Source organism: Coturnix japonica, chromosome 2 (assembly GCF_001577835.2).
Source record: "Coturnix japonica isolate 7356 chromosome 2, Coturnix japonica 2.1, whole genome shotgun sequence".
NCBI classification, from domain to species: domain Eukaryota; kingdom Metazoa; phylum Chordata; class Aves; order Galliformes; family Phasianidae; genus Coturnix; species Coturnix japonica.
The window spans coordinates 50899927-50921876 of record NC_029517.1 but is presented as its reverse complement, the minus strand read 5'-3'; the positions used below and the strand labels follow the sequence as shown (position 1 = coordinate 50921876).

The 21950-nt window shown below is 41.4% G+C and overlaps 1 protein-coding gene across 2 annotated transcripts; it reads left to right on the top strand.

Annotated features, from left to right (window-relative positions):
* The first annotated feature begins 73 nt into the window (after positions 1 to 73).
* On the top strand, positions 74 to 19078 carry NSUN2 (NOP2/Sun RNA methyltransferase 2). Of its 2 annotated transcripts, XM_015854371.2 has the most exons (19): positions 75 to 280; positions 655 to 812; positions 882 to 986; positions 1077 to 1182; positions 2312 to 2383; positions 3374 to 3458; positions 4947 to 5139; positions 5885 to 5959; positions 7091 to 7221; positions 9434 to 9507; positions 11609 to 11739; positions 12335 to 12431; positions 13968 to 14140; positions 14653 to 14745; positions 15156 to 15291; positions 16270 to 16350; positions 16571 to 16709; positions 17634 to 17673; positions 18510 to 19078. In XM_015854371.2, the coding sequence occupies exons 1-19, from the start codon at positions 86 to 88 to the stop codon at positions 18913 to 18915; spliced, it is 2490 nt and encodes an 829-aa protein (XP_015709857.1). In that variant the 5' UTR covers positions 75 to 85; the 3' UTR covers positions 18916 to 19078. The 2 variants fall into 2 exon arrangements, with proteins under 2 accessions (XP_032298353.1, XP_015709857.1); XM_032442462.1 differs by lacking the exons at positions 11609 to 11739; positions 12335 to 12431 and having other exon boundaries at positions 74 to 280.
* Positions 19079 to 21950: the final 2872 nt, after the last annotated feature.

The window sequence follows — 21950 nt, the reverse complement described above, 5'->3', positions numbered from 1 at the left end:
ACGGGAGGCGGGGTCTGCGGCGCGGTTGGTTCCCGTGAGCGGAAGTGGGCTGGCCCGGAAGGAGCGGGAGGGGTGGAGCCCGCGCATGCGCGTTGATCGCGGGCGCGCGTGGTGCTGTGGGCGCACCACAGACTCGGCGCTGACAGACACCGGAGCCGCCGCTCGCACGGCGGGGCTGTGCAGGAGACTGATCAACATGGGCCGCCGGGCGCGGGATCGCCGGCGGCAGCTACAGCCCCAACAGCGTCGGGAGAGGAACGGAGGCGGCGGGGACCAAGCGGTGAGAGGCGGGGAGGGAGCGGAACGGGCCGCGGCGGGGCCGGCGTGCTGACGGGTTAGGGATGGCAATAGCAGGACACGGGGAAATGGTTTGAAGTTAAAAGAGGGAAGATTTAGGTTGGATGTTAGGGGGAAGTTCTTCACTAGGAGAGTGGTTCGGCCCTGGAACAGGCTGCCCAGGGAGGTTGTGGATGCCCCGTCCTTGGAGGTGTTCAAGGCCAGGTTGGACGGGGCCCTGGGCAACCTGATCTAGTAAAGGTGTATGTTTGGTGGCCCTGCCAGGCAGGGGGTTGGAACTACATGATCCTTGAGGTCCCTTCCAACCCGGGTCATTCTGTGATTCTGTGTGATTCTGTGACGGGCCGTGCGTTGCAGGGCTGGGCCGGTGGTTACCCCGAGATCGTGAAGGAAAATGAGTTATTCGAGCGCTATTACCGGGAGCAGCGGATCGTGCCCGACGGGGAGTGGGACGACTTCATGGCGGCACTGAGGGAGCCGCTGCCCGCCACGCTGCGCATCACCGGCTATAAGAGGTGAGCGGGGCCGGGGGGAGGGACAGGCAGCACCGGGAGAGGCCTCTGAGGCACCGCTGTGCATTGCAGCCATGCCAGGGAGATCCTGCACTGCCTGAAGGAGAAGTACTTCCGCGAGCTGCAGCACCTGGAGGTCGACGGACAGAAGGTGGAAATGCCACAGGCGCTGAGCTGGTAAGTCTGAGCACCCTGCAGGCCCTCTGCATCCACTGGGACAGGCTGGTCTGCGCCCTTTTGCTTTTTGTTTCCCCTTCCCTCCTGCAGGTATCCGGAGGAGTTAGCGTGGCACACCAACCTGAGTAGAAAAATCTTACGTAAATCACCGCAGCTGGAGAGGTTTCATCAGTTTCTGGTTAGCGAGACAGAGTGTGTAAGTTCAGATCTTGGTACTTCTATTGCACTACAGGCAAAAATTTTATTTCAGTGCACTATTGCAGTGGTACCCCGGGTGGTAGTGTGCCCCGATGGCGCAGTAGTAGGAATGCTGCTTTGCAACACCGGAGGCTTGGGTTCGAATCCCCTGTGGTGCAAGTGGTAGAAGTGCCGCTCTGCTACACAGGGGCTTGAATCCCAGGGGTTGGACTTGATGATCTCTAAGGTCTCTTCCAACCCGCACCAGACTGTGATACTGTGATGATACCCATCAAAAACTGGCTAGCTCAGGAAAAGTGGGTTTTTTTGTTGCTGTTGACTGTGATTCATCCTGTACTTCCACTACAGAACTACAGTTATGAATGTTCCTCCTCAACCAGCAACCCTTTTATTGGTTTGGGAATGTGAAAACACACGCCTCTGGAATAACAGTTGTTTGAGAGAGAAGGATCCCTAAAGCATCACCTAGTCCAACTCCCCTGCAATAAACAGGGACACCTACAGCTAGATTGGGTTGCTCAGGGCCCTGTCCAGCCTGACCTTAATGTGTCTTTCGGAAAGGGGCTTCAGCCACCTCACTGGAAAGCCAGTTTTATTGCCTCACCAAAAAGCTTTTCCCTTATATCTAATCTGCTTCTCCCATTTTTCAGTTTGGAATAATTTCTTTTTGTTCTGACCCGACAGACCATGCTAAAGAGTCTGTCCCTTCTTTCTTATGGCTGCCTTTTAGATACTGAGAGACTTGCCCAGATCCTTTTCCAAAGTGAACAGCCCTGACTTATAACTATTGCTCATTAAAAAGATGGGTGTTTGAGTGTGGTAAAAGCTGCGTATGTGTATGTTACAAAAAGTTCTCTTTAGTAATGGATGTTTTCTCTCTTGTTGTAAGTCAGTTTCTGATTTCATCTGAGCAGAAAGTAGATCTGTAGAACTAATGCAGGTGGAATAAATCTGAAATTCTCAGAAGCATCATTTTGATGAGATAATATTATGTGCTAACAAACTTTAACCCTAAGTTTGTAACTATTTTTGACTGTTTAATTATTTTCATTCACAGAGTTTATAAAAATCTGTTTCAAAAGAAATGCTTTCTCCTGTCAAATGATTTTGTTCTTTCTCATTTTAAGGGAAACATCAGTCGTCAGGAGGCTGTCAGTATGATCCCACCTCTGCTGCTTAACATTAATCCTGATCACAAGGTAACTAAGAAACACGATGCGGTGTCTTTGTGGAATATTGCTTCATCAGCTGGAAACTACAGTGGCAGTGCTGGTGTTCCATGCTGGTATGTTTTGTGCATTCTCTAGGGAGTCTGCAGCTTAGGTTGGAGGGGACCCTAAAGATCATTAGTTCCAACCTCCCTGCCTTGGTTAGGGTTTCCAACCTCAAGTTCAGGCTGTCTTACAGTCTCGTGCGTGTTGGAAGGGACCTTAGAGATCATTGAGTCCAACCCCCAGGATTTGAGCCTCCTGTGTAGCAGAGCGGCACTTCTACCACTTGCACCACAGGGGGGATTAGAACCCTGGCCCTGGTGTTGCAATGCAGCATTCCTACCACTGCGCCACCGGAGGCACTGTCCAGGGTCCTGTCTGGCCTGGACTTGAATGCCTTTAGGGATGGGATATTTGCAGCTTCTCGGGACAACCTGTGCCAGTGTCTCACCACCATCTGGGTAAAGAATTTACCCTTAACATCTAACCTAAATCTCCTCTTTTTTAGTTAGAAGTAATTTCCCTCTTGTCCTGTCTCTACCAGACCATATAAAAAGTCAATCCACCTTCTGCTTATAAGCACCCTCCAAGTAACAGAAGGCCTCTGTGAGCTCTCCCCACTGCCTTCTCCAAGCTAAACAAGCCGAACTCCCTCAACCTTTCTTCATAGGAGAGGTGTTCTAGTGCTCTGATCATCCTTGTGGTCCTTCTCAGGACCCACTCAAACAGCTATGAATGTATTTGTGTTTATTTTAGCCCCTTGAGGTAAAGCTGCATTCCTTGGTGAATTTAAAGGGCAGAACTGTACTTCCCATTGTTTGTTTTATGGTAGGTTTTTTGTTTTTTTTTTTACCATCAGTGTCCTCAGGAATCATAATTATTCTGCTTAAACAAGAACACAATACATTTTTTAAGTCCATAGCAGGCAGGGCTTCTTGGTTTGTTTGTTTGTTTGTTTTTAACCGTTTGTGTTTGTAGATTCTAGATATGTGTGCTGCACCTGGATCTAAGACTGCACAACTCATTGAAATGCTGCACGCGGACATGAATGTTCCTTTTCCCAGTAAGTTTGGACAAACTATTGAAAACCTTTGGGACTTCAAATTTTATTTTATTTTATTTTATTTTATTTTATTTTATTTTATTTTATTTTATTTTATTTTATTTTAATTTTCCCTGTAGGTTACCTTTAATATTTTCTCTCTATAACTTCCTTTGCACTCTATAACTTCCTGAAGGGAGGTTGTTGTGAGCTGGGCGTTGGCCTCTTCTCTCGTGATAGGACTAGGGGGAATGGTTTTAAGCTGCACCAGGGGAGACTCAGGCTGGACATTAGGAAGTATTACTTCTCGGAAAGGGTAGTCAGGCATTGGAATGCACTGCCCAGGGAGGTGGTGGAGTCACTGACCATGGGAGTGTTCAAGAAACGATTGGATGTTGTGTTGAGGAACATGATTTAGCTGGGAAGTATTGGTAATGGTTGGACTAGATGATCTTCTAGGTCTTTTCCAACCTTGATAATTCCGAGATTCTGTGAATATCCCAGAAATCAGCTGCATTTACCTACCTACTGAATTCCATAGTTTGGTGAATTACATGAGATGGGAAGTACCTCTGTCTCGTCCTTGAAACTTCCGTGGGCTTCTTTGGCTTGAAGGAGAGAGATGGATTGTGCATCTTCACAATCCAGACTATAGTAGATGCAATCACAGCTTAGTTTATGTATATAAAGTGTATTTAGCAGGTGGTGTCCTATTAGCCTCTGTGTTTGGTGGTTTCCTGCAAACACTTGGCTTAAGCTGCTTCAGGCTTTAACTTCCAAATAGTTCCATTTAATTAGATGTTCACAGAAAATACTATCCATAGAAATGGTGAGGTTGGGACTGGGTTCTTTCTGCATTATACTTCTGATGTACAGAGGTCGTCTTCAGTGCCAGTGAAGGTTTTACCTCTGTTCCAAGAGAATGAAAAGTGGAAGGACCTTTATCTGTGTCTTTTCAGCCGTGTGGAAGTTAGAAATCTTGAGAGTATCTTGTGACGTATCCGCCAATTAACCCAACTTGTCCCGGGACCTCGACTGTCCAGGGGAGAGAGACACAAACATGGATGCCATGATGTCTTCTCTCAATTTAGTGCTGCGTCACACTCCTTTATACCATCCTAAATCCCGCACAGACATGTACACCTGCTACGCAAAACCCAATGCACGCGAGAGAACCTATACACACACCTACCTAAACCCCCCGCCCACTAACTCTTAACCTACAGGCCTAACTCAGCTATTCTAGAACACTCTATCTTCTCAGAACTACTGTATGCATTCATAAATCCTTGCAAAGACAATTTAGCACCCCAACAATCTTGGTCATGATTATTAAACCTCACCACGTTTAATTTACATTCAGGAAGGTGTTCTCTGTTCATAAATAGTTTCCTAAATAAAACTGTCTGGTAAAAGATTTGCATGAATGTGAAGATAAGCGATAAACCGTGTATATTATTTGACTGTTAAATACTAAAGTTTTTTTTTTCTACTGTTTTATGTTCACAGAGGGTTTTGTAATTGCTAATGATGTTGACAACAAGCGCTGCTACTTACTGGTTCATCAGGCTAAAAGATTAAACAGTCCTTGTATCATGGTGGTAAATCACGATGCCTCCAGTATCCCTAACCTCCAAATAGATGTGGATGGAAGAAAAGAGATCCTCTTCTATGACAGGATTTTGTGTGACGTTCCCTGCAGGTATCTTGTGCCTCCACATACTAGAATTTTTGTGTTACTGAGTGTGGTGTTGGGTTTGTTCAGCCTGGAGAAGCGAAGGTTGCAGGGTGACCTCATTGCAGCCTTTCAGTACCTGAAGGGAACTTACACCCATGAGGGGAGTAAACTCTTTGAAAGGGCTGACAATAGCAGGACATGGTGAAATGGTTTTAAGTTAAAAGAGGGAAGATTTAGGTTGGATGTTAGGGGGAAGTTCTTCACTAGCAGAGTGGTTAGGCCCTGGAACAGGCTGCCCAGGGAGGTTGTGGATGCCCCATCCTTGGAGGTGTTCAAGGCCAGGTTGGACGGGGCCCTGGGCAACCTGATGTAGTAAAGGTGTATGTTTGGTGGCCCTGCCAGGCAGGGGGGTTGGAACCACATGATCCTTGAGGTCTCTTCCAACCCGGGTCATTCTGTGATTCTGTGTTAAGCTGCACACTGACTTCCAAAAGAGCTGAATCTCTTTAACTGTCTCAGGTAAGGGAAAACCACATCAAGGAGACTTTCTTTCATTTCAAGTGATACTTAAATGTGGTTAGTTTCAGCATTAAAAATTTTCAACTTAGATTTGTCATTCTGAAAAACGAAGATAGCGTAGAAATGAAAGTACAACGTATGGGAATTGGTTACTGTGGAGAGGAGTGTTAACTCTTTCAACTGTAAGTCCCTTGGATATGGAATAAATTTTACCCACAAATAACAAATACGTTCTCAACTTCATTTCTAGTGGAGATGGAACCATGAGGAAAAACATTGATGTATGGAAGAAGTGGACAACACAAAACAGTTTGCAGCTCCATGGGTAAAAATGCTTATTGTACAGCTCTTGTCTTTCATTTCTACTCCTCCTTTTCCCCCTTCTTTTACGTACTAGCGTACATTTGTATGTTAGTATATGACAAAGGATTTTTAATTTTCATCTAATCAAGAGTTCATACGTTATTCTGAGAAAAGTTTTAGTATTTCAAGTGTGAGGCCAACCTCCAGTGAAGTGTGGGAATCTAAATCTCTTGTATTTTTATGAATATGCCACATTGATATTCAGTGGATTCATTCTGTACAGAGTAGATGACAGAGTAGGGAACAGGTCAGTCGAACAGGATTGGTAATGTTTAGGCAGGTGAAACACTGTTAGAAAATAACTGACGTAATCACAGAGACTTGTAAAATTTAATAGTAGTGTTTTAAGTCTTCTAAAATTTTAGGGTTCTTACATGGTTTTAGTTACCTAAGACTGGATTCTTACATAGTTTTAGTTACCTAAGACTGGCTTGTGTTAATTGAAGGTGAGTACAGGTGCATGGTAAATAAAAAAGTGTTAATTAAAAGACAGTTGAAGAGCTGAGAATATTTTATTTGTCTTTGTTGCAAGCTGGGAGTACAGTCAGTCAATGATTCAGTGATGAGGTGTTATCGCTGAGTAACTCTATTGTAATTACAGGGTTTGTTTTAGTTGTAAGGTTATCCAGGTCAGCGATACTTTCCACTGAAGGCCAATGTTACTTAAACTCTGTTGCTTGTAGTACTTGAAACAGTTAGATTATTCTTCATTTTAATTCCAGATTTATGAGAAAATAAGGGCTTGGGTGGTTATTTTTCTAGTGTTGTATGCTTTATAATAAACTTGATGGAGCACTAGGTGGATCCGATAACAGAATGTCATGTTAAAGCTTACCATGCAGTAGTGCGGGTGTTTGACTAATTGCTCTTTTAACAGGTGTAATTGTGAGTGTGTTTGCAGTATAGAGATAGCTGACAGTTTAAAACTGGTTTTAATTGGTGTACTGGTGACAGCTGTTGAGCTTGGTATGTGCTGACTTTGTAGTCCATGGAGATCTGCGTGTTTGTAGTATAACTTCAGCTGTGGCAGACTTAATGAGAAATGTTTCTGGTTCTTCAATTATACCTTGTTAGACTGAGGTTGTTCTTTTAGATTGCAGCTAAGAATTGCAACCCGTGGCGTTGAACAGCTGGCAGAAGGTGGGAGAATGGTATATTCTACGTGTTCGTTGAATCCTATCGAAAATGAAGCTGTGATTGCATCTCTGCTGGAAAAGAGTCAAGGTGAGATAACATAGGAAATATGTTATTTTTTTCAGCTGGGATTCTGTAGGTAGTGTACTCCGAGTATGTAAAACAGCAGCATTTTTGTGTGTTAGATTTAATTGGGTTTGATATGAGCAGCCTTCTAGAAAGTAAATCAGCTGCCAGTATAAAACCTGAGGAAGTTTTTTAGTGATTTAAAACAAACAAACAAGCAATAGAACTCAGGCTGTTACCTGTCTTTTATTAATTGATTCCACTGGTTGGGGTTGTTGCCTCACATTCTTATTTCCTTGGGATACACAACATGGAGCCTCATTTCTGTAGCCCATAGGAGTAAAAACCCCAGACTCTCCTTAAGGAGTTTATTATATTTAGCATCCTTTCTCTCACATGTTAGTAGCGCATTAACTTAAGTGTCTTTATGCTCATGGGTTTTGTGCAGTTTTGGCCTACAGATGTAGGCATAATTACTTTGCTGTTATGACTCCATTGTTTGAAGTAATCAGTGGAGGAAAAGTTGAGCTGCATGGCGTTGGCTTGTTGTAATTTTGGCCCGTGTGTCTGATCTTCAGCTAAAGGACACTTTTTTGGAGTCCATAACTTGAAGTTTGGAGACATCTAACTGGATTCATTTGTCACCAGCATATTAAGTTGAGCCATGTGCAGTGCAGAAGCAGCTGTAGTGTAACGGGAGTTGAAATAGTTGTGGAAGTAGAGCAGTCTCTTCTGTGTAATATTTTATTTGTGCTAATCCCTGTACTGTTCACAGAATATGTATGGAATTTCAGCTGAAATATATGGAGATAATTAGGGATTGTCTTTTGAGTAGAAATTAAATGGCCATTTTTGTTAAGGGTAGTTTCCTTGGATCTGTTTCTACATGGGGAACATGTGAGGGCTGAGTCAGACAGGAGTAAAATGTTTAATAACGACGAGACTAGAAAGTGGTAAGGACTGTTTTGGCTACAGCATAAACCAGTATGGATGTCCAGTGTGTCCAGTGGATGGACATAGGCCATCCACTGCAGTGTTTGGGAGAAATGCAATACTTGGAACTAAGGGTCTTAACTGTGCTATTGCACTTTGGTATATGGATCCCATATCTGCTCAGTACAGGTGTTTTGAAGCTTATTTAGGTGTTCCAGTGAATGAACGTGTTATCCCTAGTGCTTCGAGTGTTAGACATGAAGAGTTTTCTTAGGTCAGTCCAGAAGTTTTGTTGGTTCTTCTGTCTTAACTGATTACCTATTGTAGTATTGCTACTTATGTAGCAAATTAGTGATTCCTTTCTCCGTAGGGAAAAAGGAAAATGCACTTTTGTACCCTGTTTCTCTGCTGGAAATTGTAGTGCTTCTGACACTTGATTTTAATGCCTGATTGATCTGATGTCATCTTGAGGCATCAGCTGAAGTCATGCTGTAAGTAGTCGACATCCAGAGGAAATACACAGATGACATTCTAGAACTGATTCAACTTGACCTTTTGGAATATGCATACCTATATAATTTTTCTCACTCATTTAAAAGAGTTGCTTCTCTTGTCACATAGAACTAGCTACTGTAAGAGTGAATCTTTACCTCTTCTAGAAGGGATGGTAAAATTGTGTAAAACATGAGGAGAAGTATTCCTAATGTTTAAATAACCATTCAGAATCTCAAAAGTGACATGTTACGGTTGCTCCTCACTAGTCAGTTTTTATGTAATTCTGTCAGGACTTAGGTTGATTGGTATTTTTTCCAGTCACATTGAAATGCATTAAGTATATAAGTCCATAGAATCAGAACATGCTGTGCGTTTTCTAAGGCTTAAGTCTTTGTAAAAGAGTACTCCTCTGAGAAATCCTTAACCAGTTCAGTAAATTGAAATACTAAGTGAAAATAAAAGCTGTTCAATGGCAGTGCTGCCTGGAACAGTGACATTTAATGGTACAGACTGTGGAGAACTACTCTACGCAGCTGATAGAAAAAGCACCTAACCATGGGTTCTTCGTTAATCTGTAGGGTTATGAACTTCTGTAGTTGGAATGAGTGGCTCTTAGCATCTTTCTTGTCAGTTTGCACTGTAGTGATTTCATTATATTTTGTTCCTCTGAAGTCATGAAAAGCGATGATCTGAAATCTTTAAGGAAAATCCTTTTTATAAAAGTTAAAGTTAGGAGCACAACTTTCAAATTCTGGTGTATGTGTGTATATATATTTATATATATGCATTTGTTTCTGTGAGATTTCAGGTGCCTTAGAACTTGCTGATGTCTCTTCAGAGTTGCCAGGTTTGAAGAGGATGCCAGGAATTACAAAATGGAAGGTACTTTTATACGGTATTTCTGTGACATTCTTTGTGTGTGTTGGAGTAGAATTCCAAGGGATTAGATCGACCTGAGATAACATTAGTAACTTACTGTTTAGAATTTTAGACTATGTGGTATTAAAGAAGAGGGTGAAAAAATCTTTCCAATGTTAAGTGCCTCTCTCCTCATTGGCTCTCATTTTCCTATACCTTTCTTGGTTCTATCGCCTCCGCTTTAAACATATTCCCTTTCTGACTGCATTCAGCTCATGGCCTGTAGATGGCACCATCATTTCAGCCACTTTTAACTTAGCCTGCCTTCTCTGAATTTACTGTCTGTAACTTGGATATTTCTGTTGTTTATCTGGTCCATTTGAACCATTTGGAAGTAAAAGTTGTTAAACACCGTATGGAAATAACCTACAAAAACTGCAGTGGTGTGAGTAATCTTAGTATATTAATAGAAATCCTGTATTTTTCTCCAGGGCTTGTCTGTTTCCAGATTAGTAGGGAGGAACAAATAAGCCCAAAGCTTCTTCAGCTTCCACTTAAGAGTATAATCAAGAGGTAGAAAGCCATCCTGGTAGTAGGATCCTCTGATTAAATTTGGCTTATGAATCTGTGCTTTTGCAATACCAATGTTTGTTATGCCTTTCTCCAGTGCTTCACTAGTCTCTTGCAACAGCATGGTCTGCAGGTTTGTATTTGCATGCAGGCTAATGAACAGGATGCACAGAGTAAAGATTTTCTTACACTCTGCCATTAGAAATCTGAGAGGGCTGACAATAGCAGGACTAGGGGAAATGGTTTTAAGTTAAAAGAGGGAAGATTTAGGTTGGATGTTAGGGGGAAGTTCTTCACTAGGAGAGTGGTTAGGCCCTGGAACAGGCTGCCCAGGGAGGTTGTGGATGCTCCGTACTTGGGGGTGTTCAAGACCAGGTTGGACGGGGCCCTGGGCAACCTGATCTAGTAAATGTGTATGTTTGGTGGCCCTGCCAGGCAGGGGGGTTGGAACTACATGATCCTTGAGGTCCCTTCCAACACGGGTCATTCTGTGATTTCTGTGATTCTGGACTAGAGACTGGGCTATAAAATGCGTACACAGAAATTGCAAAGAGTATCTTTTGTTCTCAGTGAGATTTATAGGACCACAATTTAAATACAAATCTCCGTAGTATATATTTTAAAAATTAAGCTAATGAAATTTGTTGGAAGTTGTCCTTTACTTGCTGCTATTACATTATTTCAAGCCTCATTGGCCAGCTTGTCGTTCAGCGTATTAGCTTGCTTTGGTACTGTTTTCACTGGGTACAGTCTTTTGTTTCCTGGTGAAACATCTGTTCAGTGGAAGTTCTGTGACTCAGTGATTACATTGAATATTCCTGAGCATGTGTTCGCTGTAAATCTCTGGAAACAGCCAAAGGAAAACAAGGTTCTGTTTGAGTGATGTTCAGTACTCTGTCCTTAGGTTGGATGATGAGTAGACTCCAGTGATTTAGCTCTGGATTTTGAAGAAAATAACCTTTTTAACTTCAGGTACCATAACTGATCTCTGCATCTCAATTAGTCGTTGTTCTGCTATGACAAGAACAGGCTAAATGTGCAGTAGAGAGGAGCTTACTACATTCTTTTTAATGCTCCCAGCAGTTACTAAATGGAACTGGGCTGTTTTCTTGCTATTTAGCATCATTCTGGACTTGTTTTAGCTTCCAGAAAATACTTCAACATACCCTCCAGACCTGATGTCACCATCCCTGTGTCCTGTATTATTACCTTAAAACCACGAAAGGCCCTTCATTTCATGTTTTTCCCAATGCATCCCCACGTGACCTTTCTTACCATCGTAGTGTCTGCGATGGAAGCAGGCACGGAGGGTTCTGAAGCAACTTTCAGCTGTTGTTGCTCACTTTGGTATTCCTGCTTAAGAATATTCTACTGCAAAAGTGGTGCCTCTAACCTTTCACTTAGGATATGAGAATCCTTAAAAGCTTTGAACCTTCAGTGCAATAAGGTATTGTTGTATGTATCTTAAAGTGGATTTATAGGCACATTCTAAGTCCTGGATGTTGTCCAGACAGTGACTGTGTTCTTTGTAATATTTGTATTTCCTCATTTAAAGGTGATGCTGAAAGATGGACAGTGGTTTGAAGAGTGGAAAGACGTGCCTTCAAGTAGACAAACACAAATACGTCCCACCATGTTTCCAATAAAAGAGGAGGAGAAGCTGAAGGCAATGAATCTAGAGCGCTGGTAAGGTTTTTTTTCCAGGATAGATTTTATGAGGTTTTGATTTCTTAACCTTGTATGGTCATGGGCAAATTGTAATCAGAAGTTCACATTAGGAATGTGCTGCAGTACAGCTCTTTGCTTGTGCAGGTTTAAATATAATTCGGTTGCTTTGTATGTAATAGTAGTGCGCAATAGTTACATTCCAGCAAACGCTGTTTACCAGGAATAAATATTAATACAGCGTGTCAGATTCTTTGCAACCAATAGAGATGCGTAGTCAGATTACCAGAAAAGTGTGTTAAATATTAACATTTCAACACTGTGACTTATTTTCAATGAAAGATTTTGCATAGCTATTCTAAAAATAGCGTTTAGATGTGAGTCATTAAAGATCAAGATGTGAGCGGTGAAATGAATGCGTGGCACTGATGCAAGTTATTTTGTCACAATGCTCTATTTTAGATCCTGTTTCTACCTTGATAAGTTAAATCTGTGCAGTGCTAATATGGATATTTCAGCTTACCTTGAAAGTAAACGTGACACTGCTGATGCTTTAGGAGAGTCTGAAAGCTGATGATGAATACACTGCAATCATGGTTTTGTTGTTTGTTCCTAGCATTAGGATATTGCCACATCACCAGAACACAGGAGGCTTTTTTGTGGCTGTGTTAATTAAAAAATCTCCAATGCCATGGAATAAGCGCCAACCTAAGGTAACTTATTTTAAAGGAGCTGAAATGCAAACTGTCAATAACATTTCTGGAATTTACAACCTGATGTCGGACAAAAAATGATTCTTAGCAAAATAGCAAGATCATAATTAAAGTCGAGACTAGGAAAGAATTGCAGTAGCTGGATAGATTGGGTTGCTAAAGCTGTTGCTTCCTTTAGCTGTGTGCGGTCTGTTAGTCTGTCTGACGCTGTTTTTTCTACTGTATTCTAAGTTAATTCTGATTTCAATGTATTGTACTCTGTGACGGGTTGCTCAGGAGTGATTCACTAGCAGGTGAGAGTCCAGCAAATTGTCACAGAATCACAGAATGACCCGGGTTGGAAAGGACCTCAAGGATCGTGTAGTTCCAACCCCCCAGCCTGGCAGGGCCACCAAACATACACATTTACTAGATCAGGTTGCCCAGGGCCCCGTCCAACCTGGTCTTGAACACCTCCAAGGACGGGGCATCCACAACCTCCCTGGGCAGCCTGTTCCAGGGCCTAACCACTCCTAGTGAAGAACTTCCCCTAACATCCAACCTAAACAGTCAGCAGCAGGGATTGTATGTACAACTGTTGGGAGCAGCAGCAGCAGCTTCAGCCATTTGACTTTAATCTCTTGCTGTCAGTTTTGTTTTTCTTCCATCAGCGTTGTGAGTTGATGTGAGTCGTTTGATCTTAGTTTGTTCTGAGAGAAACTTTGTGTCTCAATCCCTTTTAGCTGTTTCTGTTTGATTTGCTTAATTAGAAGAACTGAGTGAAACCTATGTCACAATTGGAAGAAAAGTTTGTTTGTAAGCAAACATCTTCCACATAGTCGACGCTGTTCTAAATTTAACTCTGTAGCACTGTTACAGGAAGTGTACAGTAGGCTGTGTGTGTTATTTTGAGTGCTAGAAAGAAAGCAGCAGATCATAGCTTAAACTGATCTTCTCTATGGACATTTGAACGTGATTTTATAAATGGTGCAAAACCAGCTTTGGTCACTAGTTGTTCAGAGCCATGTTTAGTGGTGAATGCAACCTGTGGTTGTCACAGAATCACAGAATTATCAAGGTTGGAAAAGACCTAGAAGATCATCTAGTGCAACCATTACCAATACTTCCTAGTTAAATCATATTCCTCAACACAACATCCAAACATTTCTTGAACACTCCCATGGTCGGTGACTTCACCACCTCCCTGGGCAGTGCGTTCCAATGCCTGACTACCCTTTCTGAGAAATACTTCCTAATGTCCAGCCTGAATCTCCCCTGGTGCAGCTTAAAACCATTCCCTCTAGTTCTATCACCGATTACACGAGAGAAGAGGCCAACCCCCAGCTCACTACAACCTCTCTTCAGGAAGTTATTGAGAGCTATAAGGTTGCCCCTGAGCCTCCCTTGTGTTGTGTCTGGACTTGAGCAAGTAGATCTCCTCAAGCACTTCCGCAGAAGTAGTTAAGAACTAAATGCATGCTAAGAGCAGGTGTAGATACCTTCTGTTACTCATTAGGTACTATTTTGGCTTTCTTGCAAATGCTGTGTTTGAATTAGGTTCATCAGAAATCACCAGAAAAAACAGGAGATACTGAAGTGACAGCAGCAAATGCAGATGACGGTTCTGAAGATACTACTGAGAAACCAACACATGATGGAGATGAAGAGTCTAAGAAAGTACAAGAACTGCAAAATTCAGACGCTGAGCAAAGCAAAAAGGGAGTTTGCGGGTAAGAGACTGTCTAAATATTTGTCCTGTGACAGCATTGTAATTGCCGAGCATTGTTTAGCTCTATTGGTTTTGCATTCTTAGAAGTGGATCAGTAAGAATTACTGAATTTTGTCAGTTGTTGGACATTTCCATCTATGTCTTGTAATTTAGCAAGTTAGGAGAATAACCTCCTTGTATATTAGCATTTGAAAAGTCTGATAGTTCTTTCTTCTCTGGGAAGGAAAAAACTATTTTCAGAAGTTGACCTTTGAAAGATCTTAAACTGTCTCCACAGTTTGTTTCTCACAAATGTCTGCTTTGTGTGATTTCTGCTCTCAAGAACTGCTTACACTTCCTCATTTTACAAAGTCAACTGTATGTAGTATTGTCTTACTGAAGAACAGTGAAATGTCAGTACTAAGCTTGGCATATTATCAGTCTCATAAAGGCAAGTGTTGATTAAATGATTCCAATGCCCCGGTTCTAAATCACTTACTTTTATTAAAATTGACAATGGTATTTGCTTTTCAGACCTCCACCATCTAAGAAAATGAAGTTGTTTGGTTTTAAAGAAGATCCTTTTGTGTTTCTCCCTGAAGATGACCCATTGTTCCTTCCTATCCAGTAAGAAAAAAACGTTTATTTTTTTCTAGTAAGATTCCTAACAGTTTTAGGAATATTAGCAATTCAGTTAATCACACAAGATGGGTCTGGTTGGTCATAGGTAAACTTGTTCTCTGTGTTTGCACTAGATGCCCATCACCTCAATGCTTAAACTCTTCCTAAATGATGGTAGCACACTAGGCCTTGGATGATAGTTTGCTCTGGAAACTTTCAAGTGCATCTTACTGTCTGTGACATTGAATAATTTCTGATGTCAGGAGCCTTTGAAATGCTAATCTTTGTGTACTGAAGCTAATGTCAACTAACTGAAGGTGTTTGCGGAGGTAGCTTAAGGAAAGACACTGATCTGTGTGTTTAGAGTATGTGATTTTTGGTTGCTCAGTTAATCGAAACAAGTGTTATGGTCACAGGAAATTTTATGCACTGGACCCTTCATTTCCCAAGATGAATTTATTAACTCGAACTCAAGAAGGAAAGAAGAGACAACTGTACATGGTTTCTAAGGAGTTAAGGAACGTGCTCCTCAACAACAGCGAGAAGATGAAGGTATGGTTCATCTTAACAACTGGATGCCTCCTACCTTCATTACAGAGTTAACTGTTTACATAGAGAATTAGCCCTTACGTAGGACTTGTCTCTGAGTGAATGTCTTCCTCTCTTTGCCTCCTTTATTAAAGAGATGAAGCACTATCTCAAGAGAGGTAAATATCCATCTCCAAGATCAGTATTATTTTTGGCATCCCAGAAATGTTCTGTGGTCTTCAGGTATCTTCACAAATACTCAGAAGTTCATGTTGATGCTGCTGTAGTTACGAGCCTCTTAATTTTAGGAACCAGTACGAGGATTTGAAAAGATTACCAAAAGTAATGGATAACTTGAGTTAAATTGTTAGATGGCCCTGTTACATGGAAGCATTGTTTGAAAGTAATTTCCAAGCCTGAAAAACTGTTAAGCTGAGCAGTTGAATCATGAGAATATTCAAGTCTATTCAGTACACATTTGCATCAGATCTTCAAGATGGGCACTTAGACTTTTATTCCACATGTAGGAAAAGGCTACATAACTGACAGAATCTTAAGAAACTGAAGCCTACTATTTAGACAGTAAGGCTTTGGGTACCGTGATTTTATAGCACCCTAATTTTAAGCATCTCTTGTTTTTAAAATCCTGCCCTTGATTGACTTTCCCAGAATCACGCAGAGTATTCTGCCTCAAACACTGATTAAAATTAGATCTCAATAGTTGCTGCCCTCATTTTAAGCCTACCTCTTCTTCACTGTGGGGTTTTCAACATGGGAAGGAGTAGTAATTGTCTGGAAAGAGAGTACATTTTGGCAGTGGGAATTTCTTTTTCTTTTGAATGGGCTTTCATATGAATTTAAATAAGTATCCAGTGCAGATGAGCAAATGTTAAATCAGCCTTTTTCATGGTTTTAGTCAAATGATGGAGAAAAAACAAAGTTCAGAGTGATAATTTGGAATTTATGCCATTTAATAATGCTTATTGGCTTTGCCTTTTGCAGGTTATCAACACAGGGATAAAAGTCTGGTCTCGCAACAGCGACGGTGAGCAGTTTGGATGTGCCTTCAGATTAGCACAAGAGGTAATTACAGAGCACTGTATTTTCAAAGGAGATACTTTGGTTTTCTCTTTAGCTTATAGCACGGCTGGCCCTGAATTTATCAGATTGAGTCATTTGCATTTTCAGTATGTTTTAAAAGCTATTTTGTGGTATTGGCTAAAGCAGATGCTGTTTTGAACATTTTTTCCTTCGTTTAAGTAGAAACTACATTTTGAAATAATGATATTTATCTATTGAACAGGGAATATATACTCTATACCCATTCATTCATGCAAGGATTATAAATGTCTGCATAGAAGATGTTAAAATACTGCTAACCCAGGAAAATCCGTTCTTAAGTAAATTCAGCAGTGAAACACAGAGGAAAGTCAAAGACATGGGTAAGCCTTCCTGTCTGTGATATGACAAAATGATCGTCGTTTAGTGTGTTTAAAATGGAAAAACAGGCAAAAATCTTTCCGTGTAAACTGTATTTGCACCAAGAAGAATCCTTTAAAATTATCCTAAAACTCATTAATTAGGTAATTAAGCATTATTGAAGCCCGATGTGCCACTAGAAATTGTAGCTCTTTCTGGTCACAGCTTTTGAGGTTTATGAACTCCAGGGAGCTGAAGAGCTGCCAAATGAGTGACTTTATGCAGCAGCGCTGTAAGGGGGAATATGAAATAACAGAAGAAAGATTTTTAGGTTCTTTATGGATGTTTGCTGCTCAGCTGAAATGGTGTCATGTGCAATTGTTCCTCATGATTCTGTGTGTCCAATTTAGGTACACGTATTTGATTCTCAATATAGGGAGGAATGTGTACTTAAACTGAACTTTTCTCCTCTGCTGAGTGCTTGAAGAAACTGAGACAGTTTTCAGTTTATCTATTTATCTCATTTTATTTTCACGTGATCACTGGTTCTTGTACATTGAGTTTGATGATCCAAAATAGGAGAAAAGCACTTTATGAAATTTGCCATATGCTAATATTACCTTATTTAAAAATTCCTTGTCACATTTACTGAGTGAATCAATACACTGTGGTTTTCAATCTTGATTTGTTTGATTTAGGGACCTTTTTTGGCAGGTGCTTCTGTAAGTCTTGTATGTAATATGGTTTGAACAACAAACCTCAAACCACTGGTAGTGCTTGTAGTTTGTTATTGATGTAGGTAACTGCTAACCAGCTGTTATAGGCACGCTGTATGGCTGTCTGAAAACTTGATTTCTTCAATATTTTTCTAATCTCTGTCATTTGACACTAACCTTGTATTAAGTAACACATCCCTTTTGTTTTTTTCCTCTCTCCCTGTACTGCAGCAATGGGAAGTATAGTTCTGAAGTATGAGCCAGACCCTGAGTAAGTAGATATGTAGCTTTCCATTTACTTACTTTTAAAGTCGGGACAGCAGTTTGTTTTGAATCGGGAATAAAAACAAAAGTGGAAATGCAGTGGGGTCAGCAGTAAAGCCAGATAGAATAAGATCTAAGGCTGTCTTTGCCCCTGCCCCTTCAAAAACAGTTGCAGTGTTCAGCTTTATAGAGGAGGGCTGCTTGTTCTGCCACAGATGTTCGGCATCGCTGCATGTGATGTTTTTGTTTCTCTTTTAAGAAATAGGAAAAAGATAAACATTTTCTTTGTTCATTCTCGTTGCCTAGGAAGCTCTTTGAGTGATCTTGCTAAACATGAACTTCATCTCATTGTTGCTTGTATTAGTTTTAGAAACCTGTCAGAGCCAGAAAATCATTTTACGTGTTGTAGCAGTGGATGGCCTTGAGAAGTTGGTTTGGTTTCGATTTCTGCTTACTTTTGTGCTTGAACAAGCGGGTTGCACATATAGATACTGAAGTTAAGAACAGCGTACTTGCTTCTTTTAAGTTTTCCACTATGGGAGTGGTGAGGTGCTGGAACAGGCTGCCCAGAGAGGCTGTGGATGCCCCGTCCCTGGAGGTGTTCAAGGCCAGGTTGGATGGGGCCTTGGATAGCCTGGTGTAGTATTAGATACGGAGGTTGGTGGCCCTACTGTGGAAGGGCTGTTGGAGATTCATGATCCTTGGGGTCCTTTCCAACCTGAGCTCTTCTATGATTCTTCTAGAACTAGTTACAACCTGCATTTATTGTTAATAGTTTTTTTTAATAAGATTGTTTTCAAGATTATTTCTCCTACTTGACCAGAAGTAACTGCTTGTTTGTAGAAAACCTGATGATCTTCAGTGTCCTATAGTGCTCTGTGGTTGGCAAGGAAAAACATCGCTCCGTGCCTTTGTGCCCAAGAATGAGAGACTTCATTACCTGAGGATGATGGGAGTCGAAGTATTTAAAGCAAAGAGGAAAGAGGGCGAAGCAGAAGGTAAAACAGAGGAGGAAGTTCAATGCAGACCAACACAGACGGAACAAAACATGGATGTGGAAGATAGAGAATGTGATGCAGTCACAAAAATGGAAGCAGAAATGGGTGAAGAATCTTCTCACAGTCCTTTGGAAAGCAGTGGTATGGAAATAGAAAATAAAAGTGAGGATTCGGATCAATTTAGTAAAAATACCAACAGTCACATAAGCCAAGAAAGTAAAGACATCAATACAAATAATATGAAAGATTAACTTTCTTTCTGTGTAGCTTCCATGAGGCTCACATCCAGACTCTGGCTTTCAGCATGGAAGAGTATTTTAAAATTTCAGTTGGAATTTGACGTTCCTATTTTAAAATTTCATCTATTTTATTTTTTAAATGAAAACTGTATTAAAAAAATATATATCTCTTCAAGCGTGTCTTATTTTTACCACTTTTAAGTTCAGTGTCACTGGTGGGTTTGCGTGTCTGTTGCTGGCAATGGACCATGCACCGGTAAAATCTAAAGCCTGTCTTTGAAATGGAGAAATGGTGTGTACAGATAAACTGCCTGTGGCACTGCTCTGCATCTTATGAAGAATTTCTTCATAATAGAGCGAAACAACAACTGAGGTTTCACTCAAAGCATTCAAGTCCTAGAAAGAACATCTTTTTCTTTTAAGATCGTTTGCCCCATTAACTACCCAACCTGACTGCTACATGTGTGGTACTTTTTAATGGGTGAGGGTATCATGGCAAGTATGCATACAATGCACATGAGATAGAATCATAGAATCACCAAGGTTGGAAAAGACCTAAAAGATCATCCAGTCCAACCGTTCACCTATTACCAATAGCTCCCACTAAACCATGTCCCTCAGCACAACATCCAGTCTTTCCTTGAACACCCCCAGGGTTGGTGACTCCACCACCTCCCTGGGCAGCCCATTCCAGTGATGAATGGACACAGTGATGATTCCATTTCAGATGCCTAACTGAAAACCCGTTTGAGTTATCCAAATTAAAACAGTGCCCAGCTTCCTGGCGAGGAAATGCAGAGTGCGTTTTGTCAGACTGGTGTCTAAGTTTGTTCTTAAGATCATAGAATCATAGAATTACCCAGGTTGGAAAAGACCTTGAAGATCATCAAGTCCAACCGCAGCCTAACCAGTACCCTAACTCTAACAACCCTCCACTAAATCATATCCCTGAGTACTACATCCAAATGGCTCTTAAACACAACCAGGGATGGCGATTCAACCACCTCCCTGGGGAGCCTAAGATTTGTAAGTCCTTTGTTAGGGAGATGGATTTTCCTTAACTAGATCTTCAGCTGTGCTGAACATGCCTCAGACTTGTGTCTTAATGTGCCTGGGAGAGTCTGACTGTCAGTTGAAGTGTTTGTCCTTTCATCTAGTTGGCTTTCAGTTGTCACAAGATGCTTGTTTATGGCTAAAATAATAGTGTAGTTTTTTTTACAGCATGTATGTTGTCATATGGCATTGTAGATGATGTTATTTAGGCTCAAAAGGTTGTTTTGCTTAATGTGACTACAAAGAAACTTAGTTGGCTGTCTTGGGAGTTCATAATTTACCTTCCATCCCTATGGCTTAGTTTCTCTTTTTACTTCTATCAAGTTGACCTGAAAGGAAAGTGACCGGTGGTACACGGTATTGTCCTCCAGTAGGGCCATGTGATGCAAATATTTGTGCTGCTTGTCAAACTAAATTTACAGTGTGTGCTTTTACTGACGAAGTCCTAACATGGCTTGGATCCATTCGCTATATCTTGCTACAACAGACTTGCCCTTGAACTACTTCATCAGAGGGGGAGTATTCTTGAGGGAGAGATGCAAACTGAAATAATGACATGTCCTCTGGTAACATATGAAGTCTTACGCAATGAAAAAGCACTGACAGGACCCATTTTCCTCTGGAGAGTCCGCAAAATAGGTTAATGGAAAAAAAAAAGAAGCCACATTTCTTGCCCTGGTATTTTGCTTGTTAGAGTTCAGTGCTCTGTTGTATTTACATACCCAAAGCTGATGATTGAGTTTCTTCTTTCTATTAAGAGCTGTGATTGGACAGGTAGCGTTTTGACGGCTTCTTATGCTGAAGAGCCACACAGTGGAATTTTCTTTTGAATTGAGGTATATAAGGCATGAAAATTAGCATTGGTTTCCATATCTTTGCATCAGCCCCTGAAGAAGAATGATTATAACACAGCCATTGCTTTTATGCTCTAATGATCTCCATAAATTATCGGAAGGTCAAATGTTGCAATTATGTAAAGAAGTCAGAACTGGTGGCTGCTGTTACTGCATCTGTTGGTGCCTTTGAGCAGCTGTTAAAGCTGCCTCTCAGTCGATGACTGCAAGGGCTTCGGTTCTGTGGAAGGTTGGGCTGATGAGAATGCTGATTGATACAGCTGATCGCCATGTAACATAGCAGATATAACATGATTGATAAAGTGGATTGCGGTGTAACTAAAAGCAGATGTAACAGTAGCAATAGAAGAAGAGGTGATGAATTACTGTGTTAAGGCTGAGAATGTGAAAGCCTTAAGTCAATCCTCTTAAATAGTCCCTATTAAATTTGTGAGTTGTTTTCCAGTTTGCCATTTTTGAGGAAGACAGGACTGTGTTTCTGAATGGTTGTTCTGAAATGCTGGATGCTTGTGCTGGTGGCAGGGTGTTTTATGGGTGGTAATCATAATAAAGGACACTGAGGTGCTGGAGTAGGTCCAAAGAAGGGCAGCAAGGCTTGTGAAGGACTTGGAGGATATGCCCTTCAAGGAGCAACTAAGGGGACTGGGGCTGTTTACTCTGGGGAAAAGGAGGCTGAGAGGAGACCTTACTGCTCTCTTCTAGTCTCTTATTGCAATGAGAGCAGCATTGGTCTCTTCTCACTGGTGACAGGTGGTTATTTTTCCCTTAGCCATCTGAGAAATAATAGGCTTCAGGTGTTTGTGTATACAGACCTTTAGAAAAGCTCCTGCTTACCAACATCAGATTAAGCCTGAGCAGCAAACAAAATCAGCTCCTGTCAGATTTCCTGTCTGTTCTTGACTGCAGCAAAGGAGAACCAGCACGCTGCTTTCTTCTGTAGGAAAATCCAGCCTGAAGGTCAGCGTGTGGCCATGCCCAGGCGTCTGGGGAGCGGAGCTGGGTGAGTGCTGCCCACCTTGGACAAGACTTGAGCAGCATCAGCACCTGAGGCTTGGCCACTTGGTGTGCATTTTCTATGCCTGCTGCTGAGCCTCGTATCAAAGCCATAATGAGATTTAATCATTTAATGTCTTGAGCTTA

What these genes read in the sequence shown, in the direction of transcription:
- NSUN2 (XM_015854371.2), top strand. Translation starts at nt 86, where the DNA reads ATGCGCGTTGATCGCGGGCGCGCGTGGTGCTGTGGGCGCACCACAGAC. An exon ending in TCTGCTGGAAAAGAGTCAAG is followed by an intron (nt 7,222 to 9,433) that starts GTGAGATAACAT and finishes GTGAGATTTCAG; the next exon opens with GTGCCTTAGAACTTGCTGAT. An exon ending in GCAATGAATCTAGAGCGCTG is followed by an intron (nt 11,740 to 12,334) that starts GTAAGGTTTTTT and finishes GTTTGTTCCTAG; the next exon opens with CATTAGGATATTGCCACATC.